Source organism: Uranotaenia lowii, unplaced genomic scaffold, assembly GCF_029784155.1.
Source record: "Uranotaenia lowii strain MFRU-FL unplaced genomic scaffold, ASM2978415v1 HiC_scaffold_623, whole genome shotgun sequence".
Taxonomy (NCBI): domain Eukaryota; kingdom Metazoa; phylum Arthropoda; class Insecta; order Diptera; family Culicidae; genus Uranotaenia; species Uranotaenia lowii.
This window is the reverse complement of record NW_026598560.1, coordinates 8,114-25,000: the sequence shown is the minus strand read 5'-3', so window position 1 is coordinate 25,000 and position 16,887 is coordinate 8,114. Positions and strand designations below refer to the sequence as shown.

The following is a 16,887-nucleotide window of genomic DNA, read 5'->3' as shown; positions in this document are numbered from 1 at the left end:
GCATGTCACTTATCCAGTTAGCTAAGGCCAAGTATCACAATGATAAAGATGTTTGAAATGTGCGCTTCGGGTCATATTGACCCGAACGGCTTTGGAGGGTTAAGTAGATATGAGACTTTTGGTTGCTTGGGCTGCATCCTGTCTCATGTTACAAGTAGCCCAGGAGTCCAAACAAAATGAAAAAATTTTGATCGAAATTCCTCGAGTATGCTCTAACCATCAAGTTGCTATTCAATGGATCCCTAGCCACGTTTCCATCCAAGAAAACGAAATTGCAGATAGTCTGGCTAAACACGACCTTCAGTCGGCTAACGTTTATGAAAACCACTTCATGGTAAAGGGCAGCATGGCTTTCTTCAAAACGTACTTAGGAGAGAAAACAGAGTCTTGGTACAGCTCATACTCGGAGGACAAGGGCAAAAATTTTCATTCCATTCAACCTAAGTTCTCGAAAATCCATGGTTCATTGTACAAGATATGGATGGCAAAGACATTCGTCTCTTGAACCGTCTAATGGCCACTCACAACTACTCGAAGTACTGGCTGGCGAGGATGTAAATAGTTGAGGACGCCAATTGCGAAACTTGTTCAGTACCAGAAACGGCAAACCACATAATAATAGAATGTCCCCGTTTCACATCTCTAAGATTACAATACGATTTCAACGGATTATATTCAAACATTCAAGATCTCTTCAAGTCAAAGACCATTATGCAGAAGCCTTCTCTGCTCTGTATTGGATGTACGCCCGGCGTCTCATCAGAGCTGAGAAAGTGTTTCAGAGCGCAAAGTTCACTGAGTTGCATTGTTTCAAGCCGCTCGGGGAGAAATGGACAACCATGAACATCAGCATCATTAACATGCACAGCCCTCACCTCGAAAGTACCGGTGACGACAAAGAAGAATTCTACGCGCAACTGGAGCGTGAATGCGACTGCTGCCCAAAACATGATATCAAGATCATTATCGGGGATTTTAACGCTCAGGTCGGCCAGAAGGAGGAATTCAAACCGACAATGGAAGGTTCAGTGCGCACCAGCTGAAAAACCAGCAGCGGGAAATCCTCTAAAAATGCCGTGAACACCAAGTCCCTACGCACCGTCTGTTCATCGACTTCAAAGTCGCATACGCCATGATCGATCGTGACGAGTTATGAGAAATCATGGGCGAAAACGGCTTCTCCGGGAAGCAGACCAGATTGATCAAGGCGACGATGGATGGAACGCTGAGCTGCGTGCGGATTTCGGGTTAATTGTCGAGTTTATTCGCACGCAAGAGGCAAGGTGATGGTCTATCTTGAATGATATTCAACGTGGCACTAGAAGGTGTTATTCGACGAGCGTTGGGCGAAATGTGGGGCACGATTTTCAACAGGTTTAGTCAACTTATCTGCTTTGCCGACGACATTGACATAGTCGCAGATCTCCTGCGGTGGAGGAAGAAATCCACCGCAAATTGAAACGCGAAGCAGGAAGGATTGTGTTAATATGTTAATACGTCCGAGACGAAGTACATATATTCTGGCCTGCGGATCCGGGACCGATCGAGCCCGCTTACAACAAGGTCATGATCGACGGCGACAAGCTGGAGATGGTCGAAGACTTTGTGTATCTCGGCTCACTGGTGACCGCAGAGCATGACACCAGCCATGAGATCCGGCGGCGAATGATCAGCGGAAGTCGTTCCTACTATGGACTCCACAAGCAACTGCGGTCGAGAAGACTTAGCCCTCTCACAAAGTGCAACCTTTACACAATGCTCAACGCTGTGCAAGACTGCGAGCTTTATACTCGGATTGGCCCGTTGCTTGGTTCAACATCTCTGGATTAACAAATCAAATGAAAATCAATATGAAGTAATGCGTCAATACGTACACCAAAAAAGGTGATTAAAAAAATTTATCACACAGAGTTTACAAACTTTTTCAAACATTATTTTGGACAATCCTTCTTAATATTTCTACACAGTTTGTTTTATGTGTTTGCTTCGTATCAAAGAGTATTAAATTTAAAATTTTGCAAGTATTGAAATGGTTTTGATTTGAAATTCGTTTATTTGGAAGGGTGCCGTGCGCTATACCGATTAAGCACCCTTGCAAGTATTGAAATGATGTTTTCCAAAATCGTTAACAGATTTCTGAGTTTATTGGCGAAAGTGTTACCCTGGTTATTCTGAATCTTTATGGAATTTTCTCTTCTCTTTTTTGCCTAATTTCAGTGAAAATCAATTTATCCTGATCTATCAGAAATGGTTCCTGAACATGTACAAACCAAGCTACACCAACGCACATAACGTTATAGCAGGAATCGTTGTCGGTTATTTGTATCAACTGCACAAACAAGGGCGAGTTGATTTGCAGAATTCATCGGTAAGTTAGTTTAAATTGTCATAATGATTCATTCGCTAAAGATCTCGATTGTTTTTAGCTATACAGAATGGTAAAAGGCTCGATCCCCGTGTTAATACTCTTGGCCATAGTTCCGATAAACCTGTTTTACAATTACGAGATAAGTAGAACATCTTGGATAAGTATTCTACACTTCGTGTCCTACCGAAATTTCTCCGTCGTTACCGTTTCTGTAGCTTTCATCGAATGCTTCCTGAAACCACCGGGTAATTATGATTTGAAACTAATCCTATATGTCTAATTAAATCTGGAACCAAAAACTTCCAAATTGGATTTTTCAGGTCTCTTACGGAAATTCCTCGCTTCCAAACCGATGACCTGCTTGGGGAAACTTTCTTTCTGCTTCTACGTGGTGCATGTTCCAATGTTGCGATTGCTGGCCAATCGGTTTCCGCTAATGATGAACCCAACGGTAGACTTTTTCGGATATTTTCTCACGAAATCAATGCTGGTTTGCTACACGGTAGCTTTGGTGGTGTATTTCTGCCTGGAGCAACCGGCCAGCTTGTTGCTCAAACATTGGTACTTTGACAGGAATCGGGTGGCAAAGAAGTTAAAGTGAATAAAATAATTTAAAATATATTTTTTGGTTTTTTTTATTATATTAAATTGAATGGTGGGTAGGTAAATACGATTGACTATTTTTCAGGATAGGGCTCCACAACACTACTGGACAATAAGGCAAATAGTAATTTGTAATTTTATTGATTATCAACTTCAACGTAGCCTGTTAGTTACAATTAACTTTATAGTCAGGTTAAGGAAAACAATTCTTGAAAATATTCTACTTATTGAGTGTTAATAATTAAAAGAATAGAGTAGGATGATTGCATAATTGAAGGCGATTTACTGATACTAAATGTGGAATCTTTTTTGCTTTTCATTTTGTATCAGAAAACATATTTTTCACTCGAGAATGTATTGAAAATCCAAAAAAAAATATTACATTAGATGATTCGCACTGCAGTTAACTGTAAATTAACCAAAAACCTAAATTTAACCTTTGTCAGTTAGGCAATCAGACGTTATCAGTGAGCGACGTTTGAAATGTATCAACAAGTATGTCGATAACCTTTGATTGGCCACGTGACGAACACAACGGGAGCACCTGATGGGGCATGATATATTTTTTGTATCTAGTGAGTGTTGATGTTTGACAATTCAGCAGCAACTTTAACGTGCTCGAAATACTCGAAGTTGAAATTTTCTAGATTGAAACTTATCCTGATTGCTTTTCTTGAGTGATTTCCAGAACATTGCATCAAAAGTCACATTTTGTTAAATTTTTTAACCAAAACTCAAAAACTCAGCTACTGTTTGGGGATTTATTGCATACTCAAAGGCGCTCACGATTCTTGTATGAAAACAGAAGCAATTTAAATAAGTGTTGTAAGTTCATATTGTCATCGTTGTTCTTGTGAAAGGTAATGGAACACATACTTTAAATACTGGAAGAAATAAGTTTGTTTTTGTGAAAATAAAATACAGGAACTGTATACGCCTGAATTTATGCAACGTCAGAATCAGAAAAACACAGAATTTAAATAACAACTGGCCCGAAGATATATAATCATCAATTGAATGGGTTAAATAATTTCATTACAGATTTGTGGGATAAATAAACCAACCGATTTAAAATCCCCAAAAAATACAGATTCGTTTGACATTTATCATCATTTATCTATAAATTCATGAAAATTTTAGATTTTTTTTTTGTTTCGATTATAGTCGTTTTACCATTTTTATGACATTCGCGACTTAAAATTTTAGTTATTTTTTCAAAAAAGTAGGACTATTCAAATGTTTTTAACCCTCTACGGCATGATGAATGTTCCGCGCAACCATGACTGATGACAAAGTTTCCATTTCGGATTTCACAAGATTTCATCTTTTTATCTCGGTAAATTTTACTTTTTAACTATTTCCTGTGTACATATTTTAAGCGTGTGAAACGAGGGACAGCCCGCATAACGCATTGAATCTCCCACCGTTTTAGAGGGTATACGAACCGTATGGTTTGAAATTCACCAAATTTTTGACAACTCCGCTACTGCGTGGTGAATAAATCAGCCCCCGTTTTCGCATTCACGAGTATTTTACGCAGCTCGTACGAGAAAATCAATTCAAGGTAAGATTTGCATCCTTATCTCACTATTTGCCTGCTAAAACCATTCCGTTTTCGTTGCAGCCAACATGTTGGGTCGCGTCGCCACCGTTTCCCGTTCCGGAATGACCAACCTGGTCCGCTACTCGCACTCCCACGGTGGAATTCCCGGCGAGGTATGTGATTATCCTCTTTTCTATTATATAATGTCCGACTTGAGGAGGAAAAGTATGGGTTATTAAGGTAACATTGATTTTGTTTTTGACTTCCAGAACCTGCCCTTCAGCCTCGGAAACCGGTACAAGATGACCGCTATGTTCATTGCGTTCTTCGGTTCCGGACTGGGATTGCCGTTCTTCGTTCTGCGGCACCAGCTGCTTAAGATGTAAATCTTTACGCTCGGAATGTAGACACAACTGACTGTGACTCGTTTGGTTAAGGTGTTGAGCTTTAGAGAGTCAAAAGGTGTTGAACCGGTAGGTTCGATTCCTTGGCAAAAATTTGAATGTAAGAAATAAAGTCAGATGAACGTATAAAGTTTAGCGTTTTCATTTACGATTGGAAGAATATCGAACACCATTGCTGTAAGAAGTCTCATGTAAACAACAACAGCAATTTGTTCTTTATAAAGATAATAAAAGATGTGACTGTAAACTTTTGTGACACTTAGTAATATGAAAAATTGATTTACCTAGATTTACTGGAGTTCAATTAGATCATTCAGTCTCTTGAATTAGTCAGATTGTTTTATTCAATTCTAGTTACCTTGAAATCAATAATTTTATCATCTTCAGCTAAATGTTACCCAAAATTGGTAGTCATGAATGGTTGGTTAATCGAAAAAGTTGATCGTTTTAGTTCTTAACTTGCTTTAGTTTTAAGATGAATATTTTTTTTTTTTTTGTTTCGATTATAGTCGTTTTACCATCTTTATGGCATTCGCGACTTTATCAACGTTCCAGTTGGCGGACAAATATTGAAAAACTTATCCGGTGCAACAGTGTTCGATATTTACTCTTGGGCTCGAACTCGCGGACATCGGCTCAGGAAGAAACAGACTTGCCAACTGAGCTATATCACAAGCCCGTAAGATGAATATTATATGTTAAGACATTAACAATTGAACACGTGTCTTTGCATTGGATATAATCAGAGACGAATTTGAAAGTGACCAATGAACGATGCTTTACTGTATCGCCTGTTTTGAAATCATTAACAAACTATGTTGCTTTTGTGACCAACATCATGCGAACATATTTCGTTATGTTTTCTTAATTTATACTTTTTATGAGGGTCATTTCACCACCAAAGCGTTACGTTTCGAACCGTAGGTAGCAATGTCAAATCAGTACTGCAATTGCAGTCAATAATAACAAGTTGCGCTGGAACAGAGATAAGTTATAAATTTAGATTAACTAATTTAAGTAGTGTTTAAGTGATCCAGAATGGCTAATCTCCTAGATATTGACAGGTAAGTGCTTGCAACTACTCGTTTCAAAATAAAAAAAATCGCTCCACATCTAGAGCAACCTTAATCAAATTCCTCCTTGTCGCTCAAAATAAACCTGCTGGGTAGATAGTTTGATGAGCTGATACTTTTCTTTTCCGGATTCTCTATTTATTTGTAGTCCCTTCATCAAAAAGGAAAAAGCATGCAAAATATGTGGCGCCTCCGAGGGGGATATGGAATCGATGTTCTGCCGGCCGGATGATTCCAAGTTGCTAAATAAAATTTACAAATGCACCCGGGTTGAGGTAAGTAATGAGTTGATTATTGCTGTAGGATGGATAGGTACGGACGGGACCTTCTTTCGCGCAAACAAGATACATAGAGCCGTAACGCTGCCCGGAAACGGTAGGAAAATAACAGGAAATGGCCGTTACTTTTTTAAAAAAAAAAGGTTCCGCGCTTCGTGTAAAAGTTCGTCGCGTGATCTCGTTTAAAAAAATTTGAAAGTTAAGTAGTTTTAATTGTTTTTTTTTAGATATTGAAGTGTTACTAAAGTTTTTAAGAAATTATGAAGGTTTAAAACTTCATTGATGTCCGTTTTTGCTCCTCGATTTTGCCAGAAAAACGATCTGAATTGAACGCGCTAAGTGAAAGGTTTTTGTCGAAAAACTTGAATTAGATTTAAAATTTGGTTATTAAACTTTAATGTAGCCTGTCAATTACAATTAACAAAGAATGGGTCGATTTTTTCCCGATGAAGGATACTGGAACACGGAACGGAAAAAAAATAAGATCAGGTTAATTCTTTTAAATATATATAATTATGATTCCCATTTTTATAAAACTAACCTCAAACTTAGTTTCAATTCAAATGGCGACGAGAGTTGAGTTGAGGTTAAGTTCAGAGTTGAGGTGAAGTTCAGAGTTGAGGCTAAGTTCAGAGTTGAGGCTAAGTTCAGAGTTGAGGTTAAGTTCAGAGTTGAGGTTAAGTTCAGAGTTGAGGTTAAGTTCAGAGTTGAGGTTAAGTTCAGAGTTGAGGTTAAGTTCAGAGTTGAGGTTAAGTTCAGAGTTGAGGTTAAGTTCAGAGTTGAGGTTAAGTTCAGAGTTGAGGTTAAGTTCAGAGTTGAGGTTAAGTTCAGAGTTTAAGGTTAAGTTCAGAGTTGAGGTTAAGTTCAGAGTTGAGGTTAAGTTCAGAGTTGAGGTTAAGTTCAGAGTTGAGGTTAAGTTCAAAATTGAGGTTAAGTTCAGAGTTGAGGTTAAGTTCAGAGTTGAGGTTAAGTTCAGAGTTGAGGTTAAGTTCAGAGTTGAGGTTAAGTTCAGAGTTGAGGTTAAGTTCAGAGTTGAGGTTAAGTTCAGAGTTGAGGTTAAGTTCAGAGTTGAGGTTAAGTTCAGAGTTGAGGTTAAGTTCAGAGTTGAGGTTAAGTTCAGAGTTGAGGTTAAGTTCAGAGTTGAGGTTAGGTTCAGAGTTGAGGTTAAGTTCAGAGTTGAGGTTAAGTTCAGAGTTGAGGTTAAGTTCAGAGTTGAGGTTAAGTTCAGAGTTGAGGTTAAGTTCAGAGTTGAGGTTAAGTTCAGAGTTGAGGTTAAGTTCAGAGTTGAGGTTAAGTTCAGAGTTGAGGTTAAGTTCAGAGTTGAGGTTAAGTTCAGAGTTGAGGTTAAGTTCAGAGTTGAGGTTAAGTTCAGAGTTGAGGTTAAGTTCAGAGTTGAGGTTAAGTTCAGAGTTGAGGTTAAGTTCAGAGTTGAGGTTAAGTTCAGAGTTGAGGTTAAGTTCAGAGTTGAGGTTAAGTTCAGAGTTGAGGTTAACTTAAGAGTTGAGGTTAAGTCAAAAGTTGAGGTTTCTCTTCATGGTTTTTGCAATTAATACTACAGTATCTGAAGGAAAATAATGTCCTTTTTATAGAAAAAAAAAACTTAGAAATGTTCATATTTTTGGGAAAAGCTTAGCTCTGATGCTTGAAAGATGGGACCTAAAACCTAAGACATGAGACTTGAGAACTAAGACATATGACACCTGAGATATGAAGCATGAGACCTGAAAATGTGATATGACAGCTTCAGGCCTGAAACATGACACCTTGAGACCTGGGTCTCAGGTCTAAGGTTCCATTCTTCATGTCTACTGTCGCATGTGTCCAATCTCAAGTTTTTAAGTCGTAGGTCTCAGAACTTAGGTGTAAGGTCTCACGTGTTACGGTCTCGCCCTAATCCTTTCAATTTTTACTAATACTAAAACAAATTGATATTTTACTGATCATTATTCTTCAGAAACTGAATCCGTTTCAATCTTTCAAGACGTGTTTCACTAAAATCTTATTCTACCTTCTGACCTCAATCGTAATTTCTTCAAAATTTTGACCTAAATCAAATGAAATCCTAATTTTTTTTTCATTTTTCTTCTCTGAACAGGTAACTCCGGTGTGTGGATTGATTTCACCGATATGCGAAAGCTGTCGGAAACGAATCGATGCCTTCGATGAGAACGCCAAACCGAAGGTGGTTGAGTTCGTCATCAAGGATGAACCGGCCCAGGGTGGGCTGGACTATGATCCGCTTGGCTGCCAGGATCCTATGGCTATGGATCCGATGGCCATGGATCCGATGGCCATGGACCCTGCCCCATTGGATGATTCTGATAAACGCAGGAAAAGTATTTCCGAGGATGATGATTTCGATGATCGTCACGATTATAATGATGACGACCATAGCGATCATTTCCAGGATTTGAGCATAAAGTTGGAAATCGATCTGCAAGATGCACCAGTTGAGAAATCAGAAACGGGAGAAGCAGCATTGGCAAAAAAGGGCGAGCCTGTGAAGGTGAAAGGTCGTCGAGGTAGAAAACCCGGCTGGCGGAAAAACAAAGATGAATCCAGTAAGGCAAAACAAGAACTTACGAAAGACAACGAAAAAGAGAATGTTCCAAGGCCACGCCTTCCAAGAAAGACTACCGAAAAGGTGAAAAGCAAGTCAGGTGACAATTCCAGCGATTCGGAATGGGGTGAAGGAAATGATTATCGAGATGATGGCGACAACGATGATGTCAAGTACGATAGCGGTGATAGTTCGGACGATGATAAACCTCTTAAGAAGAGAAAAGAGAAAAAGAAATCCGAAGCTCCAGATGGGATTTCGGGCAAGAAGAAAATCGGTCGGCCCCGGAAGGAACGTCTTGAGGGTGAACCAACGAAAGTACCCACCGAATGCGAAATCTGTGGTCGCTTTGTGTCCTACATGAGAGAGCACATGCGGACACATCGGGCCGACAAACAGCACAAATGTCCTTACTGTGATCGATTGTTCGTGCAGGCAAATAATCTGAAGTATCACATACGGAAACATCTTGGCGAAAAACCGTTCGTCTGCGAAGTTTGCAACAAAAGCTTCTACTGTGCTTCGCATCTGAAATCGCACATGGTATGTTTAAACTGGAATCTTTCAATGAAATGTCTGTAATCTGACAAAATTTTTATTTATTTTTTAGAGAGTTCATGGTCCTCAAGGTTTGTATCAGTGTGACAAATGTCCTAAGACGTTTAACCAGGAGTGTAATCTCAGGAAGCATCTTCGCGTCCACAGCGGTAAGTTATTTGTTATGTCTTTTCATCAAATAAAGAACTGTAATATTATTTTTTCATTCATAGGCGAAAAACCGTACAAGTGCAACCGGTGTCCGAAAGCATTCAATAGCACCTCGAATCTGAAAAATCATCAACGGTTGCACGCCGACGAGAAAGCGTTCACCTGTGAGCACTGTTCGAAGAGTTTTGTCGACATTCACCATCTGCAGCGGCACATCCGTGTGCACACCGGACAGCGACCGTACATTTGTCACGTGTGTTGCAATGCTTTCTACTGCCAGAACGGAATCCGGGAGCACCTGAAGACCCACATTCCGGAGCGAAACTCACGGAAAGCGGAACAAGTAGGTTAACTGTCGAGAGCCATTTATTAAATTTACGTTAAGAAATTCTTAAGCTGTGCCGTCCAACGTCAAATTACTTGTAAAGAAATCCTTGCCTAAACGATGGAATGTTAAGGACACAAGCAATCTCAAGACGCCACTCATCATGTATCCTCTCGGGAGAATTTAGCAGCGTTTTGAGAAGGTTAGTAGGCTTTACTTTTATTCTCTATGTTGAAATCATTAAAATCTGTATCTGCATTCTGAATTTTAAGACTGAACTTGAATTTAATTTATTTTATTAGAGAGGCTTGCTTGGAAGATTTGCCTCTAAAAACTGATTGTTTTTCTTCAGTTTTCAAATAATGGCTATTCAGAAATATGTTGATTATATTTTGTGTTTTTTATGTCTAACACTTTCTCAAAAACATTCAACTGTCGTTTTCTGTTCTGTTCTGATAATTGTATCAGGTTTTTTTTCTGTTTCATTTCATCAATTTGGCCCTTCTGGCTGATTACATAAATACTTGTTCGTGCTCTTATCTTTTTGGACTTCAACATTATTTCTCATAGGCTTGATAACTCTTGCTCGATCGATAAACACACCAAAAAAACAATCCATAAAAAAGCGCTTTAATTGCAATAACGATTGTATCACAGCTCCCGGTAAACCATTTCGCGGTATTCAATTTTACGGTATGACATTTCGCGTATGAACCTGTTTGGCGGTTTCTCATTTGACATTATATAGCCCTTTGATTGCGGTTTGCCTTCCAGCGGTTTGTTACACTACGCGGTTTCCCAATTTAAGGATAAGTCAATTTGGCGATATGGATATTTAAGTCACTTCGAGGTATGTTCCAAATGTTAAAAAGTCCGTCCTAGGAACATGGATCAGAACTACGAGGATGTCCTCAAGGATTGTCACTAGCTTTGGGTAAACCTAGAAACAAGGGACCTTCCTAGATCTTTGAGTAAACCTAGAAAAAACGGAGCGATTTTAGAAACATAGATAAAAGCTAAGAGGCTGCCTCTTCACGGTGCGCGTTCGAACTAGAATTATGTATGGTCCTACGCTTTGAATTTCAAAACCAAAAAAAAACATTTTGAAATATCTTACTGCGAAATGATGCATACCGCCCAAAAACAAATCACAAAAACATAATGACATGACAGCCGAGCCGTAAGCTAAAAATCTTAGAAAATTGTAGGTATAGGTGTTCAGGATTTGGATAAAATTGAAAATCCAATCATGGAAAACGTAACGACTTTCGATAATTTTGTATATTACCGCAAAACCATTATAATAATCAGCATTTCAGCAATCAAAAATTCAAAAATAGCCGCAAAATACCAGAGTTGTTGCCGGCACTTGAAAGAAAAAATGTTATGTGCATAAAAATTATCGAAGATTGTTGGCTTTTCTTATACGAAGTACAATTTTATTATACAATACTTTGAATTCTGCAGAGAAAAAAAACTTTTTTAAAAAGGAACAGTTTAAGAAATGTGAAAAAACGAAAGAGTAAATACGGAACTCATGGGATGTCCGAAAAACTGGAAAACGGTTGTCATGGACCGCGTGAATTTTAGGAATTATGTTCGTCACCTGTTACCTGAAAAAATCTGTGATCTGTTATGATGTCTTTTCTGCAATAAGTGAATATGTAAGTAAACATTGGACTCATTTTTAGATTATAATAAATTTTTTATCTATGTTTCAGACTAAAAAAAATATTAAAAGCGCGAAATTTTATGATAGAAACTGTTGCAAGCTGCATCATTGCTTTCTTAAGGACACCACCTGATTCTCACTTGTTACGATCAGATAAAAAAAATTTCAATATGAAAGTTAAACACAACATAACCCGCAAAATTGTTTATTAACTTTAATTTAACGGCCTTATCGGTGAAAAGTTATGTCCTTTTCAGTGGGATGTCCCTACTAAGATTATAAAATTTTATAGATGGATTGAAGGTTAGATTAAATGAAAGATGGTGAAAATGAGCGGGTAGAATTTATTTAGAAGTATTATCATCACATATCAAATTTGTGTTCTGCAGTAACACACATAAAATACAGTGATTAATCTCCATAAAACTATTTATGAACTTGGAAATTTGTGCATTAGCATCAGAGAACACGACGCCAAATATAATATAAATACTTTTGGAAGTATACTAACATTTTGATTATTTAAAATCGGGATGTGCGCGTACGCACGTCCCGGCTACCAAAAATTTCGCATACGAGTTATCCACATGAGGGATAATCGCAGGGGTCAACCCAACCGAAGTGCAATGGGAGGGCCTCACCCTGGGGGAACCGCCTTTCTGATCACGGTAACCCCTATGCCAGGTAAGTATGCTTTCTGGTGCTCTCGAGCGAGCTCCTGGATCGGGGAGGTATTGGCGCGGTAGCGATTGCTACACTCTCATCGGGAAAGAAAGCTTGGAAAAAGAGAAGAGGGTAAAACTGAACGATTCTTTTCCATCTGCTGCTGGCTGGCTGACCCAAAATCCAATAATTGCAAAAGAGATTCAACTGAGAGCAAGAAAGTTAACTCTTCAGGCAGCAATGGCAGAATTTCATCTGCGAAAGATTGAAAAAAAAAAAATTTCTCGAAAAATGTGTAATGTTGAAATATGACTTATTGATAGCTTCTTTTATCATTATTGTTGCTCAAGAAATGAATGCTTCAGACACCTTAACTGGATCTTCAAGAAACATAAATTTATTTTAAAACCTTAACGACAGAACACTTTTTGCCAAAAGTGTACTTTTATGAAATTTTGTGAGTTTGGTCTACAATTGTTGGACGACAAATAATTAAATTATTAAATTTCAGGTTACACGGACTCTGGCAAAGCAGCTAATTGGAACGAAAATGCTATCTTTAAAAATTAACGTTTGCTGATTTTCAACTACAGCTATATGGAATCCGGGTTCTGGCTGTGAAGAAAACGCTATGAAAACCCAAACAATAATAACAAACGGTGAGTTGAGTGATAAAAGTTTCGCTACGGACGTTTTTCAAACGACGGAGTAGGCGCTAATGCCCTGGCCGATACCAGAATATTGAGCACGTAAGTCGCACGCAAGATTTCATCTTCACTTCCGAGATAAAATAATGATTCAAATTCAAAATTTACATCCAGAATTCCAACGATTGCTGAACGCTTTTGGAGATGCACTCCATGCTTTGGACAATAATGCGAATGTAATAATTTACATCGAAAAGTCAACACATAACTTAGAAATTATTCCCGGACGAACTTATTATGAATCGACACCGTCTTCTCAATTTTGAAATAAAGCCGTCTTGAGATAGAGGAACCCAAATTTAAGTGAACGAACTTGTTGTTTAACCAACCAAATCTCCAAATTTTTCGTTTCTATTGTAAATTTTTGTTAAATTTGAAATCGGGATGTGCGCGTACGCACGTCCCGGCTACCAAAAATTTCGCATACGAGTTATCCACATGAGGGATAATCGCAGGGGTCAACCCAACCGAAGTGCAATGGGAGGACCTCACCCTGGGGGAACCGCCTTTCTGATCACGGTAACCCCTATGCCAGGTAAGTATGCTTTCTGGTGCTCTCGAGCGAGCTCCTGGATCGGGGAGGGATTGGCGCGTCAGCGATTGCTACACTCTCATCGGGAAAGAAAGCTTGGAAAAAGAGAAGAGGGTAAAACTGAACGATTTTATTCCATCTGCTTGCTGCTGCTGCTGCACTGTTGAAAGAGAAGAGAGTAAAACTGGTTTCCGAATAACTCTCTAACCTGACAAATCCACACTCCTAAAAATCTTAATATGTATACTATATGATTCGTTTTAGAAGCGGCCCCATAACAAAACATTTGGAAATTCATAAAATTGTTGTAGAGAATAGGAACAAAGAGAAGAGAATTGTTTGAAAAAAAAAAATGACAAATTAAAATATTATTTTGAGTTAGAAACTTGTAATGTCAAATTAAAACAATTACGCTGTCTGTGAACCGACAAGAAGAGATATTCCGGCAAATTTAATAGGGATATATTACCACGTGAATCTGCACGATTTGGAGAGGGTTTGTTGATAGAATATTGTTGCGACGGACGGATGTTAGTTTTCATCGAGGGACGTTGCCCAAGCTGTCTTCAAAAGAAGGAAAAATCCACCGGACACGACAATTGTATAAATACAATAAAACGTAATTATGCTGTGGTCTAAAAACTTAAAATTAAACAAATTTTCTATTTTCTTTTCGTAAAGTAGTCTTTTTTTAAAAGGGATTTTCATCCTATTGGATGATTCATCCTATCTATTAAATAAAGTAAAGTCATGATTCGCATTGATTTTATATTTTAGTTTGTTCAAGCTCTATTATAACATGGGTTTATTTTGTCTATACAGTACCCATTATTTCACGAATTATTCACAGAATAGTTTTAATTGATCAAATTTGATAATTATTTCTACGTAATGCTAGTTTTTTTTTTTTTTTTTTGAGGGTTTATAAAATTATGACATGGAAAAAAAATGCACTCTGAAATGCAGTTCACCAGACGCATCTTATGAAAACTATAATTAGAACTTGCCTGAGTGTCTAAAACGGAGAAATGTCGGATTCGAAGCAATCTTGTATGAAAACTTGTGTACAACATTGCATAGGAGAACCGAGAATAATTTGCCGAATGGTCGTATCACATTAAATTTATATGAATATTCCAAGCACTTTACACGCTCACAATTTTTTAACCCGAGAGTAAAAATTTTACTTTTTCACAAAGCAGCTTAACAGATTTACATTTCCATTGATTTACCTCACGATATTTTTTATGATTTGACCACCCATCCACGTATAATATTGGATTATGAAGCTGTTTGTTTTTTTTCCTTCATCTATCAGACAAGCTGACATGTTCAGTAAAGATGTGCTCCACAAATCCTGAAATTGGTCGACAATAAATCTTTTTTTTTTCTATTAGTAAAAACATTTAGTGTGGTGTTTTGTAGTACGTCTTTTGTTTAATTCGTACATTACCGATGAAACACGCGTCACCCACACAATAACCAAGAAATTTGATCAGTAAAATTAAATTTATTCATATTTGAATGCGAATAAACTCAATGTTTATCATATTATGTCATGAAACGAAACATCATTTAAATAAATAAAATAATCATATTAAAATTAGTCACGGAAAGTGCAGCTAGATCTTTGTGATTTTGAAATGATGGATTATTCAAAAATCATTATTGGAATAGCAGTCGATAAATCAAATCCAATTAAATGCAGGAATGACTAAAATAAAAAAAATTATCATATACCCTTCCGAGAACCGACTTCTAGAATGCTGTTTCACACAATCTTTCTCGAAAGTTTGTGTACAATCGAATGTCCGTTTTCTTCCAGACCGGTACAGTCCGCTTCGTTTTATTTCTTTTGAGGTTCTGGATTTTCGTTAAGTTTGGTAAAGATTGTTGAAAGAGTTGCCAAAAATTTGGTTTATCTGACTATTTCATGAAATTTTTTGTCATTTTCTAGAAACAAGATAAGAAACATAAACCTTTACCTTGAAAGCGTTGGTTTTCATCACTTCGATTTTACGTTTTCAGGTTGATCTTAATAAAAATTCATTAGTTTAACTTTCCTGACATCCGGCAAATTTGCTAACGACGAGATCTGCCGGGAATCGTCCAGTGTTGCCTTCGTCGCATTTTCTTCCTTTTTCGGCCCAGAAAATATCAATCACTACCACGCCAATCCCTCCCGGATCCAGGAGCTCGCTCGAGAGCACTAGAAAGCATACTTACCTGGCATAGGGGTTACCGTGATCAGAAAGGCGGTTCCCCCAGGGTGAGGCCCTCCCATTGCACTTCGGTTGGGTTGACCCCTGCGATTATCCCTCATGTGGATAACTCGTATGCGAAATTTTTGGTAGCCGGGACGTGCGTACGCGCACATCCCGATTTTAAACTCTTGTATAAACCCGATATTGCAGTAGATTTAACCCGATATTGCAGTTCTGAATAGATGAATTTATTCACCCTTCTTTCCTGTTTTCAAATATTTCTACATGGTTGGAGGCGTACAGGAGAACGGAGTGTGGAGGCGAAGGATGAACCACGAGCTCGCGCGACTCTACGGCGAACCCAGTATCCAGAAGGTGGTGAAAGCTGGCCGGATACGCTGGGCGGGACATGTTGCGAGAATGCCGGACGACTGTCCTGCAAAACAGGTGTTCGCTACGAATCCGGTAGGAACAAGACGGGCGGGGGCGCAACGAGCGAGGTGGTTAGACCAAGTGGAGCGTGATCTGGCGAACGTGGGGTGCCCGAGAAATTGGAGAACGGTTGCCATGGACCGAGTGAATTTTAGGAATTATGTTCGTCAAGTTATGTCGTGAGACGGAATACTATGTAAATAAAAATGGTTGGAGGAACAGTTAGGCTAATTTCGAAACAAACTATGTTTTGTAATGTTGTGTAATTTTACACGTAATATTATGTGTTTTTTCAATAACTTAGTAAAATACTTTCCTTTCTTTCAGATTGCAGAAATCTCAGAGGACAAATTTTGCATCAAAAATTTGAATGATCGACAACGTTTTGTGGTTTTCGGATTGTCAATAAAGTAGGTAAACATCTCCAGCATCCGAATTTAAAAGAATTTTAAGTGAATTATACTAATCCGCCCGCCCGACTATTGTAATGTTTAATAAGACGCAGAGGCATTCCATACAGGTATGATTTATCATGATTTATTTGAAAAAAAATTCTATTTAAATTTCGGTTTGTACATCCAGAATGTACTAAAATCGTGAATTTTATAGCCCATATTTTTATTGTAAAATTGGACCATGAATCCGAAAATAAAACTTAACCCTTTAACGCATAGTGTGGTTTCAAAACATCACTAAAAAATTCAAATATTTCGAAACACTTGGATATTTTTAAGTGTGAATCGACAAAAAATATATTGTAGAGATTAAAAGTAATTAGCCCGTGGTATTATGACGATATTTTAATGTACATAATG

The 16,887-nt window shown here is 38.0% G+C and overlaps 3 protein-coding genes and 3 non-coding genes across 6 annotated transcripts; 4 read left to right on the top strand and 2 right to left on the bottom strand.

Moving 5' to 3' along the window:
• Positions 1-2,217: 2,217 nt before the first annotated feature.
• Positions 2,218-2,969, top strand: LOC129760482 (uncharacterized; the record flags this gene model as incomplete). The annotated part of the gene is made up of 3 exons (XM_055758125.1): positions 2,218-2,368; positions 2,427-2,613; positions 2,689-2,969. Coding segments are annotated over 3 exons (619 nt in total), but the record flags the coding sequence as incomplete, so codon positions are not given.
• Positions 2,970-4,426: 1,457 nt separating this feature from the next.
• Positions 4,427-5,048, top strand: LOC129760483 (cytochrome c oxidase subunit 7C, mitochondrial-like). The gene is made up of 3 exons (XM_055758126.1): positions 4,427-4,535; positions 4,596-4,687; positions 4,784-5,048. The coding sequence occupies exons 2-3, from the start codon at positions 4,601-4,603 to the stop codon at positions 4,898-4,900; spliced, it is 204 nt and encodes a 67-aa protein (XP_055614101.1). The 5' UTR covers positions 4,427-4,535; positions 4,596-4,600; the 3' UTR covers positions 4,901-5,048.
• A 778-nt stretch (positions 5,049-5,826) lies between these two features.
• LOC129760481 (zinc finger and SCAN domain-containing protein 22-like) lies at positions 5,827-9,932 on the top strand. The gene is made up of 5 exons (XM_055758124.1): positions 5,827-5,982; positions 6,140-6,266; positions 8,365-9,372; positions 9,440-9,536; positions 9,600-9,932. Exons 1-5 carry the CDS (start codon positions 5,957-5,959, stop codon positions 9,887-9,889), a joined length of 1,548 nt encoding a protein of 515 aa, XP_055614099.1. The 5' UTR covers positions 5,827-5,956; the 3' UTR covers positions 9,890-9,932.
• A 2,130-nt stretch (positions 9,933-12,062) lies between these two features.
• On the bottom strand, positions 12,063-12,226 carry LOC129760485 (U1 spliceosomal RNA). Its single transcript, XR_008740350.1, has one exon. It is a non-coding gene; the product is annotated as a U1 spliceosomal RNA (small nuclear RNA).
• A 1,057-nt stretch (positions 12,227-13,283) lies between these two features.
• LOC129760486 (U1 spliceosomal RNA) lies at positions 13,284-13,447 on the bottom strand. The gene has a single exon (XR_008740351.1). It is a non-coding gene; the product is annotated as a U1 spliceosomal RNA (small nuclear RNA).
• Positions 13,448-15,654: 2,207 nt separating this feature from the next.
• LOC129760484 (U1 spliceosomal RNA) lies at positions 15,655-15,818 on the top strand. The gene has a single exon (XR_008740349.1). It is a non-coding gene; the product is annotated as a U1 spliceosomal RNA (small nuclear RNA).
• The last annotated feature ends 1,069 nt before the right edge of the window (positions 15,819-16,887 follow it).

Coding starts and splice junctions, on each gene's coding strand:
- LOC129760481 (XM_055758124.1), top strand. CDS start 5,957: ATGGCTAATCTCCTAGATATTGACAG. Junction 9,373..9,439: donor CGCATCTGAAATCGCACATG/GTATGTTTAAAC, acceptor TTTATTTTTTAG/AGAGTTCATGGTCCTCAAGG. Junction 9,537..9,599: donor GCATCTTCGCGTCCACAGCG/GTAAGTTATTTG, acceptor TTTCATTCATAG/GCGAAAAACCGTACAAGTGC.
- LOC129760483 (XM_055758126.1), top strand. CDS start 4,601: ATGTTGGGTCGCGTCGCCACCGTTTCCCGTTCCGGAATGACCAACCTG. Junction 4,688..4,783: donor ACGGTGGAATTCCCGGCGAG/GTATGTGATTAT, acceptor TTTGACTTCCAG/AACCTGCCCTTCAGCCTCGG.